At 45.5% G+C, this 20,086-nt stretch overlaps 1 protein-coding gene across 23 annotated transcripts in view; it reads right to left on the bottom strand.

The window, feature by feature from the left end:
• The window catches only part of KALRN (kalirin RhoGEF kinase), a 659,950-nt gene that overhangs the window by 64,503 nt on the left and 575,361 nt on the right, over positions 1-20,086 (bottom strand). For 14 of the 23 annotated variants that reach the window (XM_035710078.2, XM_025474776.3, XM_049105380.1 and 11 more), the window contains 4 exons: positions 12,881-13,164; positions 11,517-11,621; positions 8,128-8,223; positions 126-256 (listed from right to left, as the gene is read on the bottom strand). In XM_035710078.2, coding sequence (XP_035565971.2) covers positions 126-256; positions 8,128-8,223; positions 11,517-11,621; positions 12,881-13,164 — 616 coding nt within the window. The remainder of the gene's footprint in view (positions 1-125; positions 257-8,127; positions 8,224-11,516; positions 11,622-12,880; positions 13,165-20,086) is intronic. The other 9 variants (XM_049105377.1, XM_049105378.1, XM_025474945.3 and 6 more) reach the window with 3 other exon arrangements.

Genomic DNA, 20,086 nt, shown 5'->3' with positions numbered 1-20,086 from the left:
TTAGAATGAATGGTATCAATGGAAATAGAGTGAGGGGAACCCCTCTGCCCAAACTTCCTCCGACCTTAGTCCACTGTCCAGCATACACATGCACACTAGGGTAGAATCTGGGGAAAGTCACTTACATCCGGCCTCTCAGGGCCTTGGCTTTCTGTTCTTCTTCCAAGTTTCTAGGAGGTGTGGGTGGGGTCATCCCCTCATTCAGGCAGCCTACAGGGTCTTTCAAGCTTCCCCGGTATGAACCTCCTTCTAGAGTCTGAAAAGAGAAGAAAAATAGCCTCAGGGAAGTGTATATTGAAAAATCATCTGGAGGCCCTTGTGTCCCCTCCAATCTAGCAGCAGCCAGCTTGGTAGACCAGTTGCCAAGGCTGTTCTCACTGAACATCAGTGAAGTGCCAGGAGGCCGGGTATTCCTCTCTCCCTGCAACAGACTGCCCAGAGCGGCCGCCTTCTCCGGCAATCAGGATGAACTTGGCGTCATGTGCTGCCAATTTCCCAACATAATGAAAATCATCAAAGTGACTTATCTCTGGGTAAGGGCTGCAGAGGCTAAGCTAATCATTGCAATTCCACACTAATGAAGCAGAAAAGAAAATCATTCGTGGGGCCATCAAATCCCAACTGATAAGGGGAGGGTAGTGACAGGAGAGTTAGTTGGGTAAACTCACGTTTGTTAAATTGGTTACATTTTTTTCCCCAAGAGGCTGATGACACGTAGACAGGAAGAGGTCAGCAGATTCAGCCTTTCCCAAAAATATCTTTGCTAAGGTTATTTACCAAGGGTTTTCTTTCATTCATGAATCCTTTTAATTTCCTTTAATTAAGGTGCTGCAGGATTAAGAAACAAGGTAAAAGTAAAGCTACAAGACTCTAGAAAGAGTTAAAGGCAAAGGATTCTAACCCCAGATCTGTTAGTCACTGGATGATCTTAAGTGAGACAGCTGCAATTATTCCCTGCGTGCTTCAGGGTTTTGTTTTGTTTTGTTTTCAGTTTTCAAATGAGATCTCTCCTTCCTACAGATTTCTAAGGAACAGAGACAATAAATGTATAATCCGTTGGCAAATTAAAAATATTCTACAATGATGAGCTCCCCCCTGCCTCAGAGCTTTTAACAAGGATACTCGAAAATGAGGCCAATCTTAGCATTTTTACAGGTGTCCACAAAGTAAGATCACACAGTGATACTTAGCATTTCATTATGGAACTTGGCAGAAGCAATGTGGATAAACAGTAAGCCTGGAGATCAAGGTCAAGGTGAGCAATTCTAAGACAAACATGGGAGTCTAATCCAAACTACCCACACAAGAGGCCTCTTTACAACAGCCTCTGCAGCTCAAAGGAAAGGCTTCACTTTGGAAGTCTTTGAAAACATCAGCCCTAAGGGTAAAAGTCATAAAGATCAAAAAGTCTCCAAAAAGGCGGGAGAAACAAAAGGCTTCATTCAGCATGGTGTTAACCTGCACTGGGAGTATCTGTCTAAATTCTCATAGCTGCTATAGTTCAAGACAGGACGAATAAAAGCAGGAAACGTCCAGGGGAATGAAACAAAAAGCAAATGAGGTGCCCAATGGGTCATTCATTACATGAGAACAGGTGGTAGATATTAAGGCTTAAAGCAGATGGGCGCCTGGGTGTCTCGGTTAAGTGTTCGATTCTTGATTTTTGGCTTGGGTCATGATTCGGGGTCCTGAGATCACGTCCCACATTGGGCTCCACGCTCAGTGGGGGAGTCTGCTTGAGAGTCTCTCTCTCTGCCCCCCCCTTTCTCTTTTTCACTCTAAAATAAATGAATATATCTTAAAAAAAAAAAAAAACTCAAGTAAAGCTGAAAAATTTAAAGCTGAGAAGAGAGGTCAACTTCCTTCCTCCCCACCAACCTGCCAAATCAACAAAATGTACTGAGGGCTGAGCATGACTTGTTACCAACACCAGAAACTAGAATTAAGAAGAGAGTGTCTTCAAGTTTGACAGAATTTCTTTTAACTTGACATGAAGTCAGGACAAGTAATCCACCGTGGAAGTTGTTATCCTGAGAAGCAGCATAGGCTAAAAATACAGAAAGGTCAAGGAGAGTTTAGCTAAATTTATAGATTCAGGATCTGTAACCAGTTATTAAGGAAATGAGAGTGTCTGGTGCTGGGGTCTGACAAGCCAGTGGACAGGCAGGCTTTTCAAGACATGTGACCCGTTCCCTGGTGCCATCGCCAGAGACAGGCTCCCAGGCAGATGGACCCGGCTGGTGATTGATCTGATTACAGGCCTTTTACTTCCCCTCCTCCTTGTCCCATTGTCCCATTATAGTCTTTGTTCTGCAGCCTGTTGGCTGGCAGGATGCTTACTGGAAGGCCCCGGGCAAACAGGCTTACACCTCTGCCTACAAGGCTCTCCTGTGGAACATCCAGCTTGGCACGGTCCATCTTCAACCTTGTAGAATGAAGGGTATCTGAGGAGTCTGAATCGTCACACAAGGAAATATGCTCCATATTCTCCTGCCTGGCCTATTCTATGAGCAAAGAAGCCCAAATTATGTCTGGGGAAAGAGTCTCTGTGAGGGGGTGAGCAGGGCAGAGGCAGTGAGAGGAAGAAGAGAGAAAGAAAGGGTCTGGCTAAGCTGGGTAGTCTGGGTAATCTGCTTCATGATGGTGTTGGCTTTCAATGCTTATAACTCAAATGCAATAAATTCCCTCTGAGGACCTGGCTACCAGAGCTGGAGTGGGGATCCTGGGGCCCAGCCACGGGCAACTGGAGGTGACCTGCCACTGTCTGTGCTGCTCCTGGTGGGAAGCAGGCAGCATGGCTGGTTGATGAGCCATGGGCTGTGGAGCCACAGGGAGGACTCCTGCCTTGCTCGGGGCTCAGGCCACATCCGGTAGTCATGTAGAGAGATGTCAGACTGCACATCTGAGGAAGGAGATGTTGCAACAGTCCAGACAGGAGAGCATTTTGAGCACTGACTCTAGACTGAGCCTCATTAAGGAAGGTTCCGTGCTGGATCAGAGTTGGCACATAGTAGAAGTCCAAGAATCTACGGAATGTACCATGGGGCTCTTGGGGAGAGGGAAAAAGTCATCTGATAAAACAACAGGTAAGGGTGCTGCTCCAGCATCACACACCACACCAACCTCTTAGCTGCCCAACCCTGTTTGAAAAATTTATATACTATTTTCTGGACAAAATTAGATTGTACTTATTTCCAGGCAAATTAAGGGTGTGGATGGGGAAGAGAACTGTATAGAAGGAAATGCCATGTTTAGGCAAATACATTTCAGGTTTGTGACTTTCTCTTAATTTTTTTTTTTTTTTTTTTTTTTTTTGGTGAAAATCGAAACTTTCAACAAGCTCAGGAACCTTTTCCATAGAGGGAGGCCAGAGGCACCCAGTGCCACAAAACACACACCTCTACCATGGGTGTGATGCGGCCATTATTTTCTTCCCTCTGGTCTCTTTCCTTCCCTCTTCCCTTGTCACTGATGAAGCAGGCCGACTCACCTCGAGGAGGGCAAAGCATACATATACACAGCTGCAGCTTGGCCCTAGCCATGTTTGGTGCCCCACAGGGCTGGCCCAGGGAGGTGAATGCTATCAAAGCAGGAGAACCAGAGGGCAGGAAGCAGGTAGACACATTTTAGGATGCCAGGCTACCAGGTAGTCTGAACAAGACCTCAATCCCGGCCAGCCCCTACCCCAAAGGCAAAGGATTATCAGTCAAGGGGCCACTGGTACCATCTGAAGCCCAGTGAACTACTGTGACATCCTACATGAGGATAAGGGCTCTGAGAGGAAGTGTTCTTTCTAGAGGCTTCATCTTTCACGTCAGGCCGGCTGTGAAATGCTGTGGCTGTTTAGAAACACATGAGATTTTTCACATGGCCCGGAAGTTCTTGTTCCTCAAACTTGAGGAATAAAACCAAATCATATAGGTTGTTGAGCTATTACCCTGCCCTGTTCACCCAACCACTAACCTATTGGCTGACAAATACTGTGTCCTCATGGCCCAGGACGTGGTAATGGAAGAAAGGGACGGCATTGCTCCCTTCTGACATTCACAACACAGACGAGGTGGCTAAGAGCTAACATTTGTAGGATGCTTGCTTATCATTGTACAAAGCACATTCACACCTACTCAATCATCATGGTATCCCTTTTAAGATAAGATTCTGGTGGAAGGAATCATCACTGCTGATAAAGGAGATAAAAGAGAGGCCCAAGGAGACTAGGTACCTTGCCTGTGGCTACGCAATAAGGAGCAGAGGCAGAAATTACAATCCAGGTCTGATTCCTTACACCCCCACCACTGCCACCACCCATCCTCAGGTCTAGGAGAAGGTTTATTAAAAATCACACAGGGGGAAGCACCTGGCTGTCTCAGTTGGTAGAGCACTTGACTCTTGATCTTGGGGGTCATCGGTTTGAGCCCCATGTTGGGGGTAGAGTTTACTTAAATAAATAAAAAGGAAAACGATACAGGGAAAGCAGGAAGAGTTCTTACTCCAGGCTTGGAGTTAGAGACAATATCTTAACACAAAACGTGGAAAACATGTGTGAGATATATTTGTGGGGAGGTGGGTGGGCACCTTCTCTTGGCAAATAAAAGCAGTGATTAAAGACCAAGTCTGGTAGATGAGAACTCAGAAGTGTCCTCTGATGTCCAGAGGGACTTGCCAAAGGAGTTCTGGGGGAGCTTCAAGGGTTTGTCTGTACTGTAGGTGAGCTGGAGAACCCCTATCCTTGTTTCCTGCCAGCAACCCTGGGGCAGAAGCCTTGGCACAGTCATGACCACGTGGCCATCAAGCACCAAGGGTGGCTCTGGGACTCCGAGACACAAAGGGTCTCAAGGCTTTTGGGTGGAGCAGAATTTGGTGCTATCTCTGGAGCAACCAAAAAAGAAAGAATCCAAGCCCTAGATATAAAAATCCAAGTGTGCTAGATGCTCCTATGAAATTTCCAGACTCTGCAAATTGGAAAGAAACTTATTAGCTCATCTTATACCGAACTAAGATAACTCCAACCCCCTGGTCTAGGTTCCACCCTCCAGAGCAGCAAAGAGTGAGATGAACCCTTCTTTCCCATGGCAGTCCTCAATTAATCCGGAACGGCTCTCCTGAGCCTTCTCTCTCCTAACTTCTCCCCAAATTTAACGCAGTATCTTTAACTTTCCTTCAAATGACAGGGACCACATGGTACTGTTTACCTCCTCCGGGGCCCTTCCACGGAGTTCAAGACCACTGCAGAATGCTGCATTCAGAACCTGATGCATGACTCACACACTGCTCATGGCAGGTATGGGCTGAAGACCTTTTAGGACAATGGGGCTATTATTCTCCTTGACTGTACATTGTACTTTCATTGACTTGGCCTATGATCACAGTGGCTATTTTGGCAGCTGTCACACTGTGGTACGTTAGTCAAATAAAAACTCTGGGACTTTCGTAGGTTCTAGGTCTTCCCTTTTCTAAGCCACAGAGCTAATGAAGAGGAATACAAGTCTCAGAGGTAAAAATGCAACTCGGGATTCTCAAACACGCCTGGGGAAACAACCACTTACTGTTGCTTCCTTGCTATCCCCCAGTGGGTATGTCCTGGGATGCGAAGGAGGAAAAAATAAAGGGAGGGACAAATGATCAAATTTTGGTGAGAAGATTCTGAGAAACCAAACCAAACGCTCCCTCATTCCTCTCCATGGTATGGGCTTGGTTTTACTTGTTTGGCCAAAGAAATCTCTATAATTCTGGGTTCATTGCAGGTCCTCAAGAAAGAGTTATTGGTGGAAGAAGAAATTAAAGTTCTCATTGTGGGAACGTACCACAGAGAAACCACTCATCTGATAGATGTTTGTTGAGAGCCTATTACAGGGCTGATCTGCTCCATCGCCACCCCACACTTCCTCTCTTCTGGGAAACCTGCTCTCATGGACTTCTCAATAGCGGCACTTACCTGTTTAACACCAGATACACCGATTACACAACCAGAGGCCTGCAGGGACTCCCAGCAGTGCTAAGGTGAGCAGTCACAGCAGGATAAAAGTAATCCAAAATATAGAAAAATATAGCCTTTTGGAAACAAGTGTCTACTGATGTGTGCACAAAAGCCTCCTATATACTCATGGAAGAGGGGAAAATAATGTCCTAAATGACCAATCATCTTGCCGGGTAGGGAGGCTGCAAAGATTAAGACAATGAAAAGATTGAGGTGCTTTAACAAATAACCCAACAGAACCCTCTAAGGGCTGTCCCTGGCAGTGGGCGGCTTACACAGTAACTGCCATAGGGCTGCAGAGCTCGCCGGGGAAGCCCTTCTGGGCAGATGAGATTCCAGCGGGGTCCTGAAGGACTGTTATGCTTCAGATAAGCAAAAATACGAGGGGGAACATTCCAGAGAAGTAGGGCGGCATGAATAGAAACTTGGAGGGAGGAAAGCCAAGTGCGTAAGGAACACCATTTGGTTGGAGCAGAGTTCATCTACCAGAAGAAATAAGTCGTCGTAGGCTGGCTAAAAAAACACGAGAATATTGGATATGTGTGAATTTTATCCGTGGGCCGGTGATTTCCAAAGTTTGATCATCTACCTCTATCAGTAAACACAATTTTGGTCATGCATTGCCAAAACATGGAACTTATGTATAAATCACATCTCTGTGTTACTGCATTATCATTATGCACATAATAAAATATACCTGAATCGTTTTTAAATGAGATGAGGAGATTCAACAACTGTTTTCCTGTACCTCAATAAAGTGTCCTGTGTACCCAAAGGCACCCCCACACTGGAGATGACCCCATAGGCAAGAGGGAGGAGGCCGTGTGCGCTTTCACCGAGGAGGGAGGCAATAGAGGTGCTTGTGGAAGACCCGCCAAGAGACGAGGCCCAGGAGGGAGGCAGACCGGGGCAGGGGAACTACTGCAATAGTCCAGGCCTGAGGTCAGGGGTCAGGTGGTGAAAGGGAAAATGTGAAGGAAAAGACAAAGGATGATATGATTTGTAAGGAACAATATTGTTAAGCCGTATCTGGAGAACGAGGAGGGGGTGTGGGTCCGTGTGGAGAGAAAAGGGGAAGCAAGTGGGAAGTGGTCAGAGAGACAAGCTTTGAAAAGCCAAGGACGGTGCCCAAGAGAGTACTCGACTCCCACCAGCGAGGCGGGGGGGTGGGGGGTGACGGGAAAGTGGACCACCCTCAAGAGTTAGATGCAGTTACTAAAACATCAGCTGAGATATCCTTTCTAACGTAGGAAGGAAAACTTAGAAGGAGAAGGAGAAAATTCTGTGTTAAATTTCCTGGGCGCTCTCTAAGGTGGGAGATTTGGGGAGGGAGTCACTGTCATCAGAATTGCCATCAGGCAGCCTTTCCTGCACAGCATCCAGCATCTTCCTCTCACTCCTGGGCCAAGGGGAGAAGGGTTTAAATGGTGCTGATTACAGGACTGCCCAACAGAGTCTAGCAGGAGCACAGGCATTTATCCTAATGAGAGTCGCAGGAGAAACCAAACCAGCGACCTGGATGAGGGTGCAGGGCAAGGAAAAAGCTCCCAATTGTCATCATGGGGATACGCGGCAACGTGAAAACATGGGCTAGAGGAACAGCACTAACCGAAAACGAGCTCTTTCACCAGTACGGCGCCAAAACCCTCGAGCAGCCAGACCCATAACCCTTCTCTGCAGCGGTCTGACTGGCCCCTGAGACGGTCACAAGCTAGGCCAGTTTGCAAGCTAGAAAATTGTCTGGGGTCCCCGAATAAAATTACCTGGTGTTTTCAAAGACCCAATCCATGTTCTGGGTATCAGTGGCCAAGTTAGATTCAGGGCTGACCAGTCACTGACCAAATGCTGCTGCGTCCCTGTGGGCCAGCGGGCTGGGCTCACAGAGAGGCTATCTTGTCTTGGATACTTTTTTCCTTTCATCAATGCCACAGTCCCAAAAGGGCCTATTCATTGCAGATGCCCATTCAAAAAAAAAAAAAAAAGGCCAAAGACTTTGAAGCACCGGTATTTGGAAACCATCATTAGCTAGAAAGAATCCTATAGGAGGAATGGGGATAGGTACACAGGAGGCCGTGGCAGACCAAGGCCAGGCCCTGGGAGCCACATGGGGGTGAGACACACACAGAACTGCCTCCAGGACCCCCACTTACCAGCTTGCTTTTGACCAATTGTTCTATTGCACTGACAAGGTCTGCAGCAGAAGGTACTTCAGTGGAAGCCTGCCGGGCTGCTAGCAAAGAGGAGGACTGCAAGACATTGAGCAGCAAAGGAAAAGCAGATTAGCAAGGAATGAGGAATAGCAATTAGGAAGAAAACAGCAAGTCCACAGCTCAAGGCAGGCAAAGGGAGCAAAGCTTTAGTTCAGAGGCAGGAGATCACAGAGGGAGATAGGAGGTGGTGTGGGTGCGGGACAGGCCTGCCTGACCCCTTGTCAGGAATCCTGGCCAGCGGCAAAGCGGGGATGGGACTGGGCTCTCCCTAGGCAGGCCTCCAGAGGAGCTGAGGGCAGGGTTTGCGGCGTTCCTGGGAGGCCCATAGGTAAGGGCTGCCCGCTGCTGTTCCAGGGTACGAAAGGAGTCCATAAACCTGGCCTCAAACATGCCCAGAGGAGAGAAATTGTCTTTGCTTTACTTAAATACAAATTTTAAGTCTAGATCTTCAGTGCGTATCAAGTGAAAATTCAGGGCAGAGCACTGAAAGACCAGGAAGCTAGAAACCCCTGCCCACTCACCTGTGTGCACACGCACGCACGCGTGTGCACACACAAACCTCCACCAACACAGCTGCTTGTGGCAAGGCCCCTGAACTGGAACACCTGGATGTAATAAATGGTTTTAGCAAGGACTTGTGTATCTCACACTGGGGTCACCAGGGACTATCCGATTCACAGTGAAAGGAGGCTCAAGCCAAGGGGCTGCCCCCATCCAGCCTGTACCAGCAACAGGGACTGACTGGTCCACGTGGCTGTTTGGCCGACGGTTTGGGGAATCCTGCTCATGGAGGGACGGGTTTTTTTTTTTTTTTAAGATTTTATTTATTTATTCATGAGAGAAATAGAGAGAGAGAGAGATGCAGAGACACAGGCAGAGGGAGAAGCAGGCTCCATGCAGGGAGCCCCATGTGGGACTCGATCCTGGGTCTCCAGGATCACACCCTGGACTGAAGGCAGGCGCTAAAACACTGAGCCACCAGGGCTTCCTGGGATGGTGGTTTTTATCTTCCTTTTCCTATTTGAGAAGAAATTGGGTGGTGGGGGTGGGAGGGAATGGTTCACCCTGCATGCATGTAGGGCACAGCAAAGCAGAGGGCAGCTGTGTTCCCAGGGCCCAGGACACATACTTCTTCAATCTTTGACATAGATCACAACAGGGATAAAAAGCTGAATGTCCTGTCCATGCTCTGGCTTCAAGTGTGTCCTGTCAGTTAGGGGGAAGGGTTTCAAAAAGGAAGCTACGGGCAGCCCCAGTGGTTCAGTGGTTTAGCGCCGCCTTCACCCTGGGGTATGATCCTGGAGACCCGGGATCGAGTCCCACGTCGGGCTCCCTGCATGGAGCCTACTTCTCCCTTTGCCTCTCTCTCCCTCTCTCTCTCTGTCTCTAATAAATAAATAAAATCTTTTTTTTTTTTTTTTTAAAGGAAGCTACTTGTTGTCTAATTTAAGAGTCGCTCTAGGTCTTTGTTTCTGACATGGGGTTATAAAAAAAAACTCAAATGTAATTAGATATAACAACAGTCTTTTTTTTCTCTTCTGGGAATGCAGGAAAGGAGCTTAAGTCTGTTTGGAAATCCAAAGCTATCAACTTTTTGATTTAGTAATCCTACCCCTGGGAACTCATTCCAAGGACAGAAGTCAAAAGAACCAATGTTGTATGTACAGAGTGATCTGTAGCCGTGTTGGCTAGCGTCGCCAAAACTGGAAACAGCCCAGTATATCCCAAAACAGGCCGGTCAAGCAAATTATGGTATATCAGATAAGTGAAATACTCCCGAGCTATTAAAATTATAGTTATGAAGGTAACATTAGTAAGAGTTTAGAAAATGCTGAATAAAACATTGAACATATCAGGTGCATATTAAAATTATAAAAATAAGACACACACGCATCTGAACAAATATTAGAAGGGAACATGGAGAACCAAGGTGATCGTGTGACGTTACAACAGGTAAGACTTAAAAATTCCTGGTAGACAATGTAAAAATTACCCTAATAAGTTCAACTCCATTTGCTAAAAGTTCTGGGGCTCACCAAATGTTTCAGGAAAACAAATGGACAGCAATCACACGGGCAGGGCTGCGGAGGGTTAGTGTGTGTCTACAAAGGCACTGTTGCCATCTGCCCTCTTTCTGGCTAACAAAAAGGCTACACAAACATCTGGGGTTAAGTCCGCTTTTTCAGTTAAAGATTATCCAGAAACAACATAACATCCTTTTCCCCCCAAACAAGCTGTGTTTGAGGGAATTCGAGGGGGAGGGTTCGTGACCTTTCCTTATCTCATGCAAGCTGGCACCTCGTGCAGAGGGCCGCGTGGGAAGGCCGATACGGTGACTCGAGCGGCCTACCCCGCACATGCTCTCACTGTTTGTAGGACAGTTTACAAGGACAGGCCTCTGGGGACACAGTGGGGTGGCTCCCATGCTGACCTCGGTGTGAGGCATGGGCATTTCTGCCCCTGGAATGTAGGATGGGCATCGCACCACGCTTCCCTCTCCTCTTCCTTCCAACGGGTAAGAGCCGGGGCCAGCAGCATCACTTTAGGAGGGGCTGCAACCGTGCACTTCTCATGGTTGGGTCACAGGGGCGGGTATCTCTGTCACCGTCCTAGGATCTTTCCCTATAGCGCAGCCCCAGGAAGACCCCAGCTACCGTCTGCGGGTTCAGGATCCAAATACAAAGCAGAGGGAATGAAAACAAGAACGGGCCTATGACCACGAAACGCTGCATCCTCTGCAAACAGGACTTTTGGAACCGGATCCCAGGTGGTGGTGTGAAGGCTCGCAGGGATTTTGTAAAGCCAGGCACGTGGCAACCTGCACGCAGGTTTTCCCACCTCTGTCAGCAACCCCTCCCCCTTAGCGGCGTCTCCATCCCTCATGTGGTACTTGCAGAATTTGGGCTTGACCGGAAGCTTCTGTTCGTTATAGGGATTTTGGAATTGAGTCTAGGGAAAACGATCAACTAAAACATCTATGCAATGAAGTGATTATGGCCTGGAATGGCCTCAGACTCCTTTTGAGACAAACCCTTCCTTTCAGGGCCTGTAGCTTCCAAAGACAAAGTCATTACCCTTCATCAGGGGCACGAGACGCCAGGTGGGTTCCCACTCTGGGACTTCTGCACACGCCCCCTACGCGGCCCAGAATGAAGTCAGACGTCCAGGGCCAGGGGAGGGGACACCTACCACATATAGGTGGGGTCTCTATCACCATCGATTCAGAGAAATAACAAAAGAGAGAGTATTACTACCCCCGCCCCGCACACAATACAAAATCACATGTATTATACACGGTTCCTTCAAGTCAGAAAGTAGAGAAGCCCTACCATCTCGTCCTGTGTAGGGTCATTGTCAAAGATCTTCATGGGAGGAGGGAGGGGTGTGTGTGACTCTTCATCTGGCTCATCTTCGCCCCAACCTTTCTTGTTCTTCTAGAACAAAAGAGCAGCATTAGTCATACAGTCCCAGGTTTCACAGAGTTAAAGATACCAATGGTTCAGGACTCAGAATTTTCTAAAAAGCAACATATAAGATACCGTCTTTCCTTAACACACCCTTATGTTTTTCAGCCTCACTGTCCTCTTCTGTGGAATGGGGGCACCTTCTTATCTCAAAGGACACCGAGGTTCAAATGGGGGAAAACATACCTACACACACACACACACACACACACACACACACACACACACGCGGACACACACGAGAGACATCTCCCTCACTAATTAGTCAGGAAAAGAAAAAGCTGAGAGTGGTCAGAGAGAGCCTGACTTTTTAAGCTTTTGGAGGACTATTAAAACCACAACCTGAATATCACCAGGCTCTACTGCCATTCTCAGAGGGAGAAATGGCAGGTGGCATAAAATTACAAACAGAGTCTGGTTACATAGCAGGAAGCACCTCTTAGCCACATCGACGATTAGAACAGGTTAGTTGGCCAGAAAAAAAAAACAAACAAAAAAAACCAAACCCCAGCTCTCATCCCTCAACTAAACCACATCCACCGCAGGATAGTTACAGGATCTCAGCTTTGAATGGGTCTTCAGAGGTCGCCCAGTCTGACCTCTCAGCTAATACAGAGATCTCTCCGCCTGCTCCGTGAGGTCATCTTCCCGACCCCTTCCAGCATGGCTGTCTATTCCCTTTCGTGGCAGCTCACTTCATCACTGGTTGACCTCCCTTAAAATCCCTCTTTGAGCTGCAACCTGCGAGCCTTCACCTGTTGGTCATATAATTCTCCCTGCTGGAGCAACCTGGAGCGGTCTCTTCCCTTTCATAGGTGGCACTGGTCTAGATACTTGAAAACAGTTATACTCGCCCAGCATAGCCTTCTCCTTCCAAGAGAGATGGTCCACATTCTTTTATTCTTATTCTCAATTAGCAGGTTTCAAGGTAGTCCTTAGTTAGAGGCGGGGGATTAGGTGACCAAAATGTTCCCCTATCTCCAAATCTGGCAAAATGTTGTTTATCTACCAGAAATTCTAGGTGCTGGTGAGTCTCTGAATTGATCACACAGCAGACTGGCAAGGTCTTGGTATGAACGCTCAGATCGCTGGCGCTCAAGAACACAAACTACTGGGGACTAGAGACTGGCTGGTTTACAGACCCCGCGGAAGGATGTCCTTGTGGAAGGACGCCTCACAAAACTCCAGGAAGGATGTAGGCCAGAAGCCCCCTCCTGATGTATAAGTACCTCATCTGCACTGTCTCCCTGAGGGGTCGTCTCATCCCCAGGCTTCGGAGATCCCAGGTCGAAGCTCTTCCGGCCATCTCGCACTTTCTTCTGCTTCTTGATGTTTCCATCTGCCTTCCCGCTGTTGAGCCGGCGCACAGGACTGGTCAGCCACTTCTTGAGGGTGTTGGTGGAACGCTTGGGGCCGGGAGAGCTGTGGATGGAGTTCAGGGAGGGCTGAGACTGCAGGTTGGCCACTGACTCAGACTTGCCTCCGTTTTCACTTGAGGAATGAGAGTATGCATCTGAGAAGAAAGAAGAGACAGACACAGCCACGTCAGAGGCAGTGGGGGATGCATGGGGGGGTGGGGGCGGGTGGTCGGCTGGGAGCAGGCCCGGTCCATCCTCAGGAAGCTGGGACACAAGGCAAAACGTCAAGGCCAGCTGCAGACCCTGGTCAAGGCAGCCCTCTCTAGAGGTCAACAGCCGATCCTCACTCAATTTTTAAGATGCAAGGCACTGCTCTGGGGGCTATGGATATTATGGATATAGGAAGGAACAGAAGACAAAGCCTCCTACCTTCATGGACAAAAAAAAAAAAAAAATTCAAGATCCTGAGCAAGAATCACCAACTAATAACAATGTCATGGAACACCTATTAGGTAGTATATTTTAATGACATATAAAACCTGGGTTTTATTTTCAAAGACTCATTATCTAGCCCCCTGCCCCGCACACATGCAAAGAAAGAGAAGAGCGAAGGAGCAAGACAGAGCGTGCAACGTAAAGACAAATTCACGTAGCGGAATGTGACTGATTGCCACCGGGCTGGTATGGACTCTAGGTGATAAGCTAGCAGAGTTCAGAGGAAGGTCAGATCAGTGTAGGAGGGACCGGTCTGAAAGGGTTTCATGAAAGAGCTGTGTCGGAGGAGAGAAGGGGAGAAGAGATTTCAAAAGGGAGAGATAGAGGGAACCACAGCACCCATACTGAAAAATAATGAACACAGCCCCCGAGGAGATCCAAGAGGGAAACTGGATGGAAAGATTAGTAAGGACACTTAACAATAAACTAGGAGTGTGTGACCTCTGTTGTGAGACTATCCTGGGAAATGACACAATGAAAAGGGTTTCTTTTAATTAATCTGGTGACTATAGACGGCATAGCCCTGAGAAGGAGGGGTCAGGATCCAGAAGGCCGCACTAGGGCAGCCCACGGGGCTAGAGAGGAACAAAAGTGAAGGATTCCAAAGCAAGAAGTGTCTAGATGACAAATCAGAGGTGAGTTCTCTCTCCGTCTGCTGCTTCTCGTTACCAAAATGGTCTTAGGAGAATCCCTGACCAGCACTGCAGACCCCTCATGGGTCCACCTCCCCCCCATTCTCCCCCACCAACCCCGTGCTGGTTTGCATACTGATATTTAAATCAAACACATGACTAGGTCTTGAAATAAATGACCGCAGTGGTTTTTCACACCTCCTCCTCTCAAAGACTGAATCACCTTTTCCTATAATGACTTCATCCTAGACCTAGCCTTGAGGACTAACCTGGCTTTTTAGAGGCCCTCTGGCCTAGACAGAGCCAACAGAGAAGAAACAAAATCCCAAAAGAAGGCGGATGAGTACTTTTGCCAACAGAGAGCTGTCTCCAGCTTCTACAACTGATGGATCTTGAGGGGTCCCAAACTCAGGCTCTTGACCCTGTGGAGACTTTCTCTGATGTTGCTAAAGTTCTGTGTGTACTTTGGAAAACATCACCTGAATGTTTGCATCTAGAAGCCCAGAAATTGAGGTCCTACAGGCCCCTGGTATGAAGGATAATTTACAGGGTTGCTCTGCTCAGGGAATATTCGGGGATCCACTGACATGGTTGGCGTCCCTTTAAGGACAAAAACTGTAATCTTATCTCAGGGAATTCCTTGCTGGCTGTGGTCCTGGGTATGTTGACATTATTTCTAAAGTGTTTGGTATGGGTCAGACTCCTGTTCTCAGAAGCCTGGGTGATAAACATCTCTCCAGCACCGGTTGTAGAACCAGGGCCTTTCTGTTATCTTTCTGCTGATAAACCTGGAAAGCTTTTCACTCAGACCCCTGTGACACCACATGGCTCTATGAAACCAAGCCTTCAAATCTGAATCAGCACATACTGTGTTGGCAGCACTAGAGGACAACCACGTTAACTGGGTGCTGGTTAGTAGGCCGGGCAGGTGACTGTCCACGCTCTCTGCTCCATCACAAAACAGAGCCTGACTTCGAGATTCACAGATGCAAATCTGGACTGACTGTCCTTCCCTGCTGTCACGGGGTCCCGCTTTGGTGCATTCTGTCCAAATGAACGGCAAGAATACGAATGACAAAGTACAAATTAAAAATCAAGCATGTTCTCACTTTTGCTGTCTCAAGTTTATTCTGTGTAAACAATGAGGGCCATTTGATCGCAGCCCACATAAAAGAGGATTCAAGCGTTGGAAGCAATCTATAATTCATCTAGTGAGGGTCCTGAATTGAGACGGGACCATTTCTAAATCACTCTGTTGGGTTTTGCCCATTTTCGCTTTTATTTTCCAGCTTTGATGTAACTGATGCATGACACTGTACTAGTTCAAGGTGTAGGACACAATGATTTGATATTTGTATATATTGTGAAATGATCACCGCAATAGTGTAACACTCATCACCTCACATAGTTGTGATCTATTTTTCTTAAGAAATTTGCTAAATTAGGGATCCCTGGGTGGTTCAGAGGTTTAGCGCTGCCTTCAGCCCAGGGTGATCCTGGAGACCCGGGATCGAATCCCACGTCGGGCTCCGGGTGCATGGAGCCTGCTTCTCCCTCTGCCTGTGTCTCTCTCTATGTCTATCACAAATAAATAAATAAATAAATCTTTAAAAAAAAAGAAATTTACTAAATTACTTTGAATGCATGATTTTGAAGAATGTGGCACCATTTCGTTTAGAAAATTTCTACTTTCCTTATTACTGCTTCAAAGGATAATCGGCATGCTATGCTCATCTCATCTTTAGAGATTTTATTTTAGTGCCGTTCCAGCCCTATAAGTTCATGACTGATTTGTGACAACTGAAACAATAAGACTGCTATCCAACCTTTCCAAGCTAAGGTAGGTGCTATTTATTTGTGATTCTTGTCACAGGAAATAGAAAATCAAGAGTGTTTCGGGAAACCAAGGCTCATAGTTGGTGAGTGGCAGACAGGCAAGACTTAAGTCCAGATCTGACTCCACTGCACACACACACATATATTTTAAAAGATTTCATTTATTTGAGAGAGAGAGAGAGAGAGAGAGCATGAGCGGTGTGGGTGGGATGTGGGGGCAGAGGTAGGGGGAGAAGCAGACTCCCTGCTGACCAGGGAGCCTGACCTGGGGCTGGATCCCAGGTCCCCTGGATCATGATCCAAACTGAAGGAAGATGCTTAATCGACTGAGTCACCCAGGTGCCCAAATACTGCACATATATTAATCTTATTTCTACATCTGCATTCATTCCATATATTCGTTTAGCCTCTACGATTATTGTAAAAGGAGCATCAAGCTGCTAGTCTATTTAACATTTCAAATATACATTTATATATAATTTATTTAAGTCATAAAATTTCAATGCTGAAAACAGTCTCAGTCTTATTTTATGGGTAAGGCAATGAAGGTTTAAATATGAGAACTATTGTTACAAATGAATTAGTCATAAAGCTGGGACCAGAACCCAGGCATCTCTACCAGGGCTCTGAACTAATGACTCCCCTACAGTCCTGAGGCACCGAAGCTGCCCATACAGCTAATACCTGGTTTTAACACACTGGGAAGACAAATGTGTCCCTGGGCATTGTAGGTAATCAAGTTCCCTGGATGTTCTAGTATGTTCAACTTGCTTTATGGATCAGAAAAAAAAAAATCATATTCTGAGGCTGGTTTTACTAGGAGATATTTTTAAGATAGAGAAAAATAGAAGGAAAAAAAGTAACAACCAGGTACCCACCACCTGGATATGATAAATGCAAACTTCTTTTGGTCCATATTTGCTTCAGCTTTTAAAAAACAGAAATAAGAGATTTTATATATATATAATATTTTTCATCCATTCACAATCCTATCCACTATTTTCCTCTTCCCAGAGTTAAATCCTGTTCTGAAGTTGGTGTGCATCTTTCCCGTTCATGTTGTTAGCTATTTACTTTGCATGGAAATATAGTATTATTTTGTATTTTTAAATTTTATATACTTGTCATAATATAGGTATCATTTTGCAACATGCTCATTAATTCAAAATTATCAGAGATTTATCCATGTTCAGTCATGTAGATCTAGTTCATTCATTTTAATGGTTGAATAATAATCTTGCATAGGACATATTATGGTGCTCATAACACATTTTCCTAAGGATGGATATTTAGGTTGTTATACACACACATACACTTATTTGAAGCAGTCCTGTACAGGTCTCTATTTGTGAGAATTCTCCTAGGGCAGTGTTTCCCAAACTACCTGTGGTCAGGGAGTCAAGGACTTGTTTTTCTAATTTCCAATCTGTTTCAGATCAATTTTATAAAATACAAAGTCACACTCTTAGTGTGGTAGAGTGTCAAATTGCTATAAAAGCTTCTAAATGCTTTTTCTCAGGCAGCCCTGGTGGCTCAGCGGTTTAGCACCGCCTTCAGCCCAGGACCTGATCCTGGAGATCAGGGATCGAGTCCCACGGTGGGCTCCCTGCATGGAGCCTGCTTCTCCCTCTGCCTGTGTCTCTGCCTCTCTCTTTCTCTCTGTGTCTCTCATGAATAAATAAATAAAATCTTAAAAAAAATTCTTTTAAAAAAAGTAAATGAATGCTTTTTCTCATTTTCTGTGCCTATCTCCCTGTGGACTGGAAACAAATGGCTAACAAACGTTTATGATGTGCATATCACACATTGAGGAGAACACACACTGCTCTAAACTCTAAAGCACCCAGAGCACATACCTCGAGGTGGACCTGCTGGGCTTACAGAGGACATCTTGCCACCTACACTAGTTACCGCCAAATTGCACTCTGATTTACTCCCACCAACTGTGTACAAAACTTATCTTTTGGAATCATCAACAAAATGAAAAAGCAATCTATCAAATGGGAGAAAAAATTGCAAATCATATATCTGAGAACAGGTTAATATCCAAAATATATAAACTCAATAGCAAACAAATAATCTGATTAAAAAATGGGCAGAGGATCTGAATAGATCTTTTTCTAAAGAGGACATACAGATGGCCAACAGGTACATGAAAAGATGCTCAACGTCATGAATCATTGGGGAAATGCAAATCAAAACCACAATGAGATACCATCTCATACCTGTTACAACAGCTAGTATCAAAAAGATAAGAGATAACAAGTGTTGGCAAAGATGTGGAGAAAAGGAAACCCTTGTGCACTGTTGGTGGGAATGCAAACCGGTGCAGCTACTATGGAAAACTGTATGGAGAGGCCTCATAAAATTAAAAACAGAACCACACTATGATCTAGCAATTTCACTTCTGGGTATTTATCTGAAAGAAATGAAAGCATTCGAAAAGATACATGAACCCTTGTTATTAATTGCAGCAGTATTTATAATACTCAAGACAGAGGAGAACTAAGTCTCCATCAATGGATAAATGGATATGGAAATGTGGTACATGTGTACACTGGAATGTTATTTAGCCACAAAAAAGAAGACAATCATGCCATTTATGACAACATGGATAGATATTGAGGGCGTTATGCTAAATGAAAAATGTCAGGGGTGCCTGGGTGGCTCAGTTGGGTAAGTATCTGCCTTCAGTTCAGGTCATGACCCCAGGGTCCTGGGATTGAACCCTGCATTGGGCTCCTTGCTCAGTGGGGAGCCTGCTTCTCCCTCTCTCCCCTGCTTATGCTCTTTCTTGCTAGCTCTCTCTCAAATTAAAATCTTTTTAAAAAATAAAAAAAATAAATTAGATAAGAGAAAGTTAAAGACCATATGATCTCACTTATATGTGGAATCTAAGAAAAAAAAATCTCATAGAAACAGAAAGTAGATTGGTGTTTGTCAGAGCTGGGGGAGGAGGGCAGGCAAAATGGGTAAAGGAAGTCCAAAGATACAAACTTCCAGTTGTAAAATAAATAGGTCATGGGGATGTCATGCATAGCATGGTAACTACTGTGAATAATGCTGTATTATACATTTGAAAGTGGCTAAGAGATTTAAACTTTAAGATTTTAAGTTCTTGTCACAAGAAAAAGAAACTTTTAACTATGAGTGGTGATGGATGCTAAGTAGACTTATTGTGGTGATCATTTCACAATACATACAAATACTGAATCATTATGTTGTACACTTGAAACTAATATATGTTATGTCAATTATATCTTAATTTTTAAAAAGATTTTATTTATTTATTCATGAGAGACACATACAGAGAGAGAGAGAGGCAGAAACACAGGTAGAGGGAGAAGCAGGCTCCATGCAGGGAGCTCGACGCGGGACTCGATCCTGGGTCTCTAGGATCACGCCCTGGGCTGAGGGCGGTACCAAACTGCTGAGCCACCCGGGCGGCCCATTATATCTTAATTTTAAAAAAGAAAAAAGTTCTTATCTTCCTGCATTCTCCTTGATGCTTAATTATATACATTAGTATATAATTTTCCTCTGGAATTAAATGTCTCCTTCCTAACCAAAAGCACATACTTCAAGGAAATAAATTGAGATTAAGGTAGGATGTCTCAAGAAGAAATGAAAAAGTAAAAACCAGTGCCTCTAGATCAGTAGGAAATGCATCCTATAATTGGTATCTCAGCCACAAACTGGGAAAATAGGAGACTTGTCAAGGGAATTCCTGAGGTCCTAAGGTTGAAGGTCCAACTTCATGGGCTCTGAGTGGCACAGCTTACCTGACTGGTCATGAGAGTATAAAGATACTAATGAAATCAAGAAAAGTGTAAATAAATAAACCAACCAACAGACAACCAATGCTTATCCATCTGCAGACTCACACACTATTTTTTATTCCTACTTTTCCAATTCCCAAGCCACCTCTCTAACCCACCTGATTTCTTCCTTAATACCCGAGAAGACATGCTGCATGGTCACACAACATATTCCAAAGCTTAGCCAATGACTAGAGAATTGTTGACCTCAACACTCATCTCTACATGATATTTTGTTGAAGTTGGTTAAAAGAGAAACTAAACTCTCTTGGCATAATGTTCCTGCCTTGCTTAAA

The sequence above is a fragment of the Canis lupus genome, chromosome 33 (genome assembly GCF_003254725.2).
Source record: "Canis lupus dingo isolate Sandy chromosome 33, ASM325472v2, whole genome shotgun sequence".
Classification (NCBI taxonomy): Eukaryota; Metazoa; Chordata; class Mammalia; order Carnivora; family Canidae; genus Canis; species Canis lupus.
This window is presented reverse-complemented; position numbering and strand designations above follow the sequence as displayed.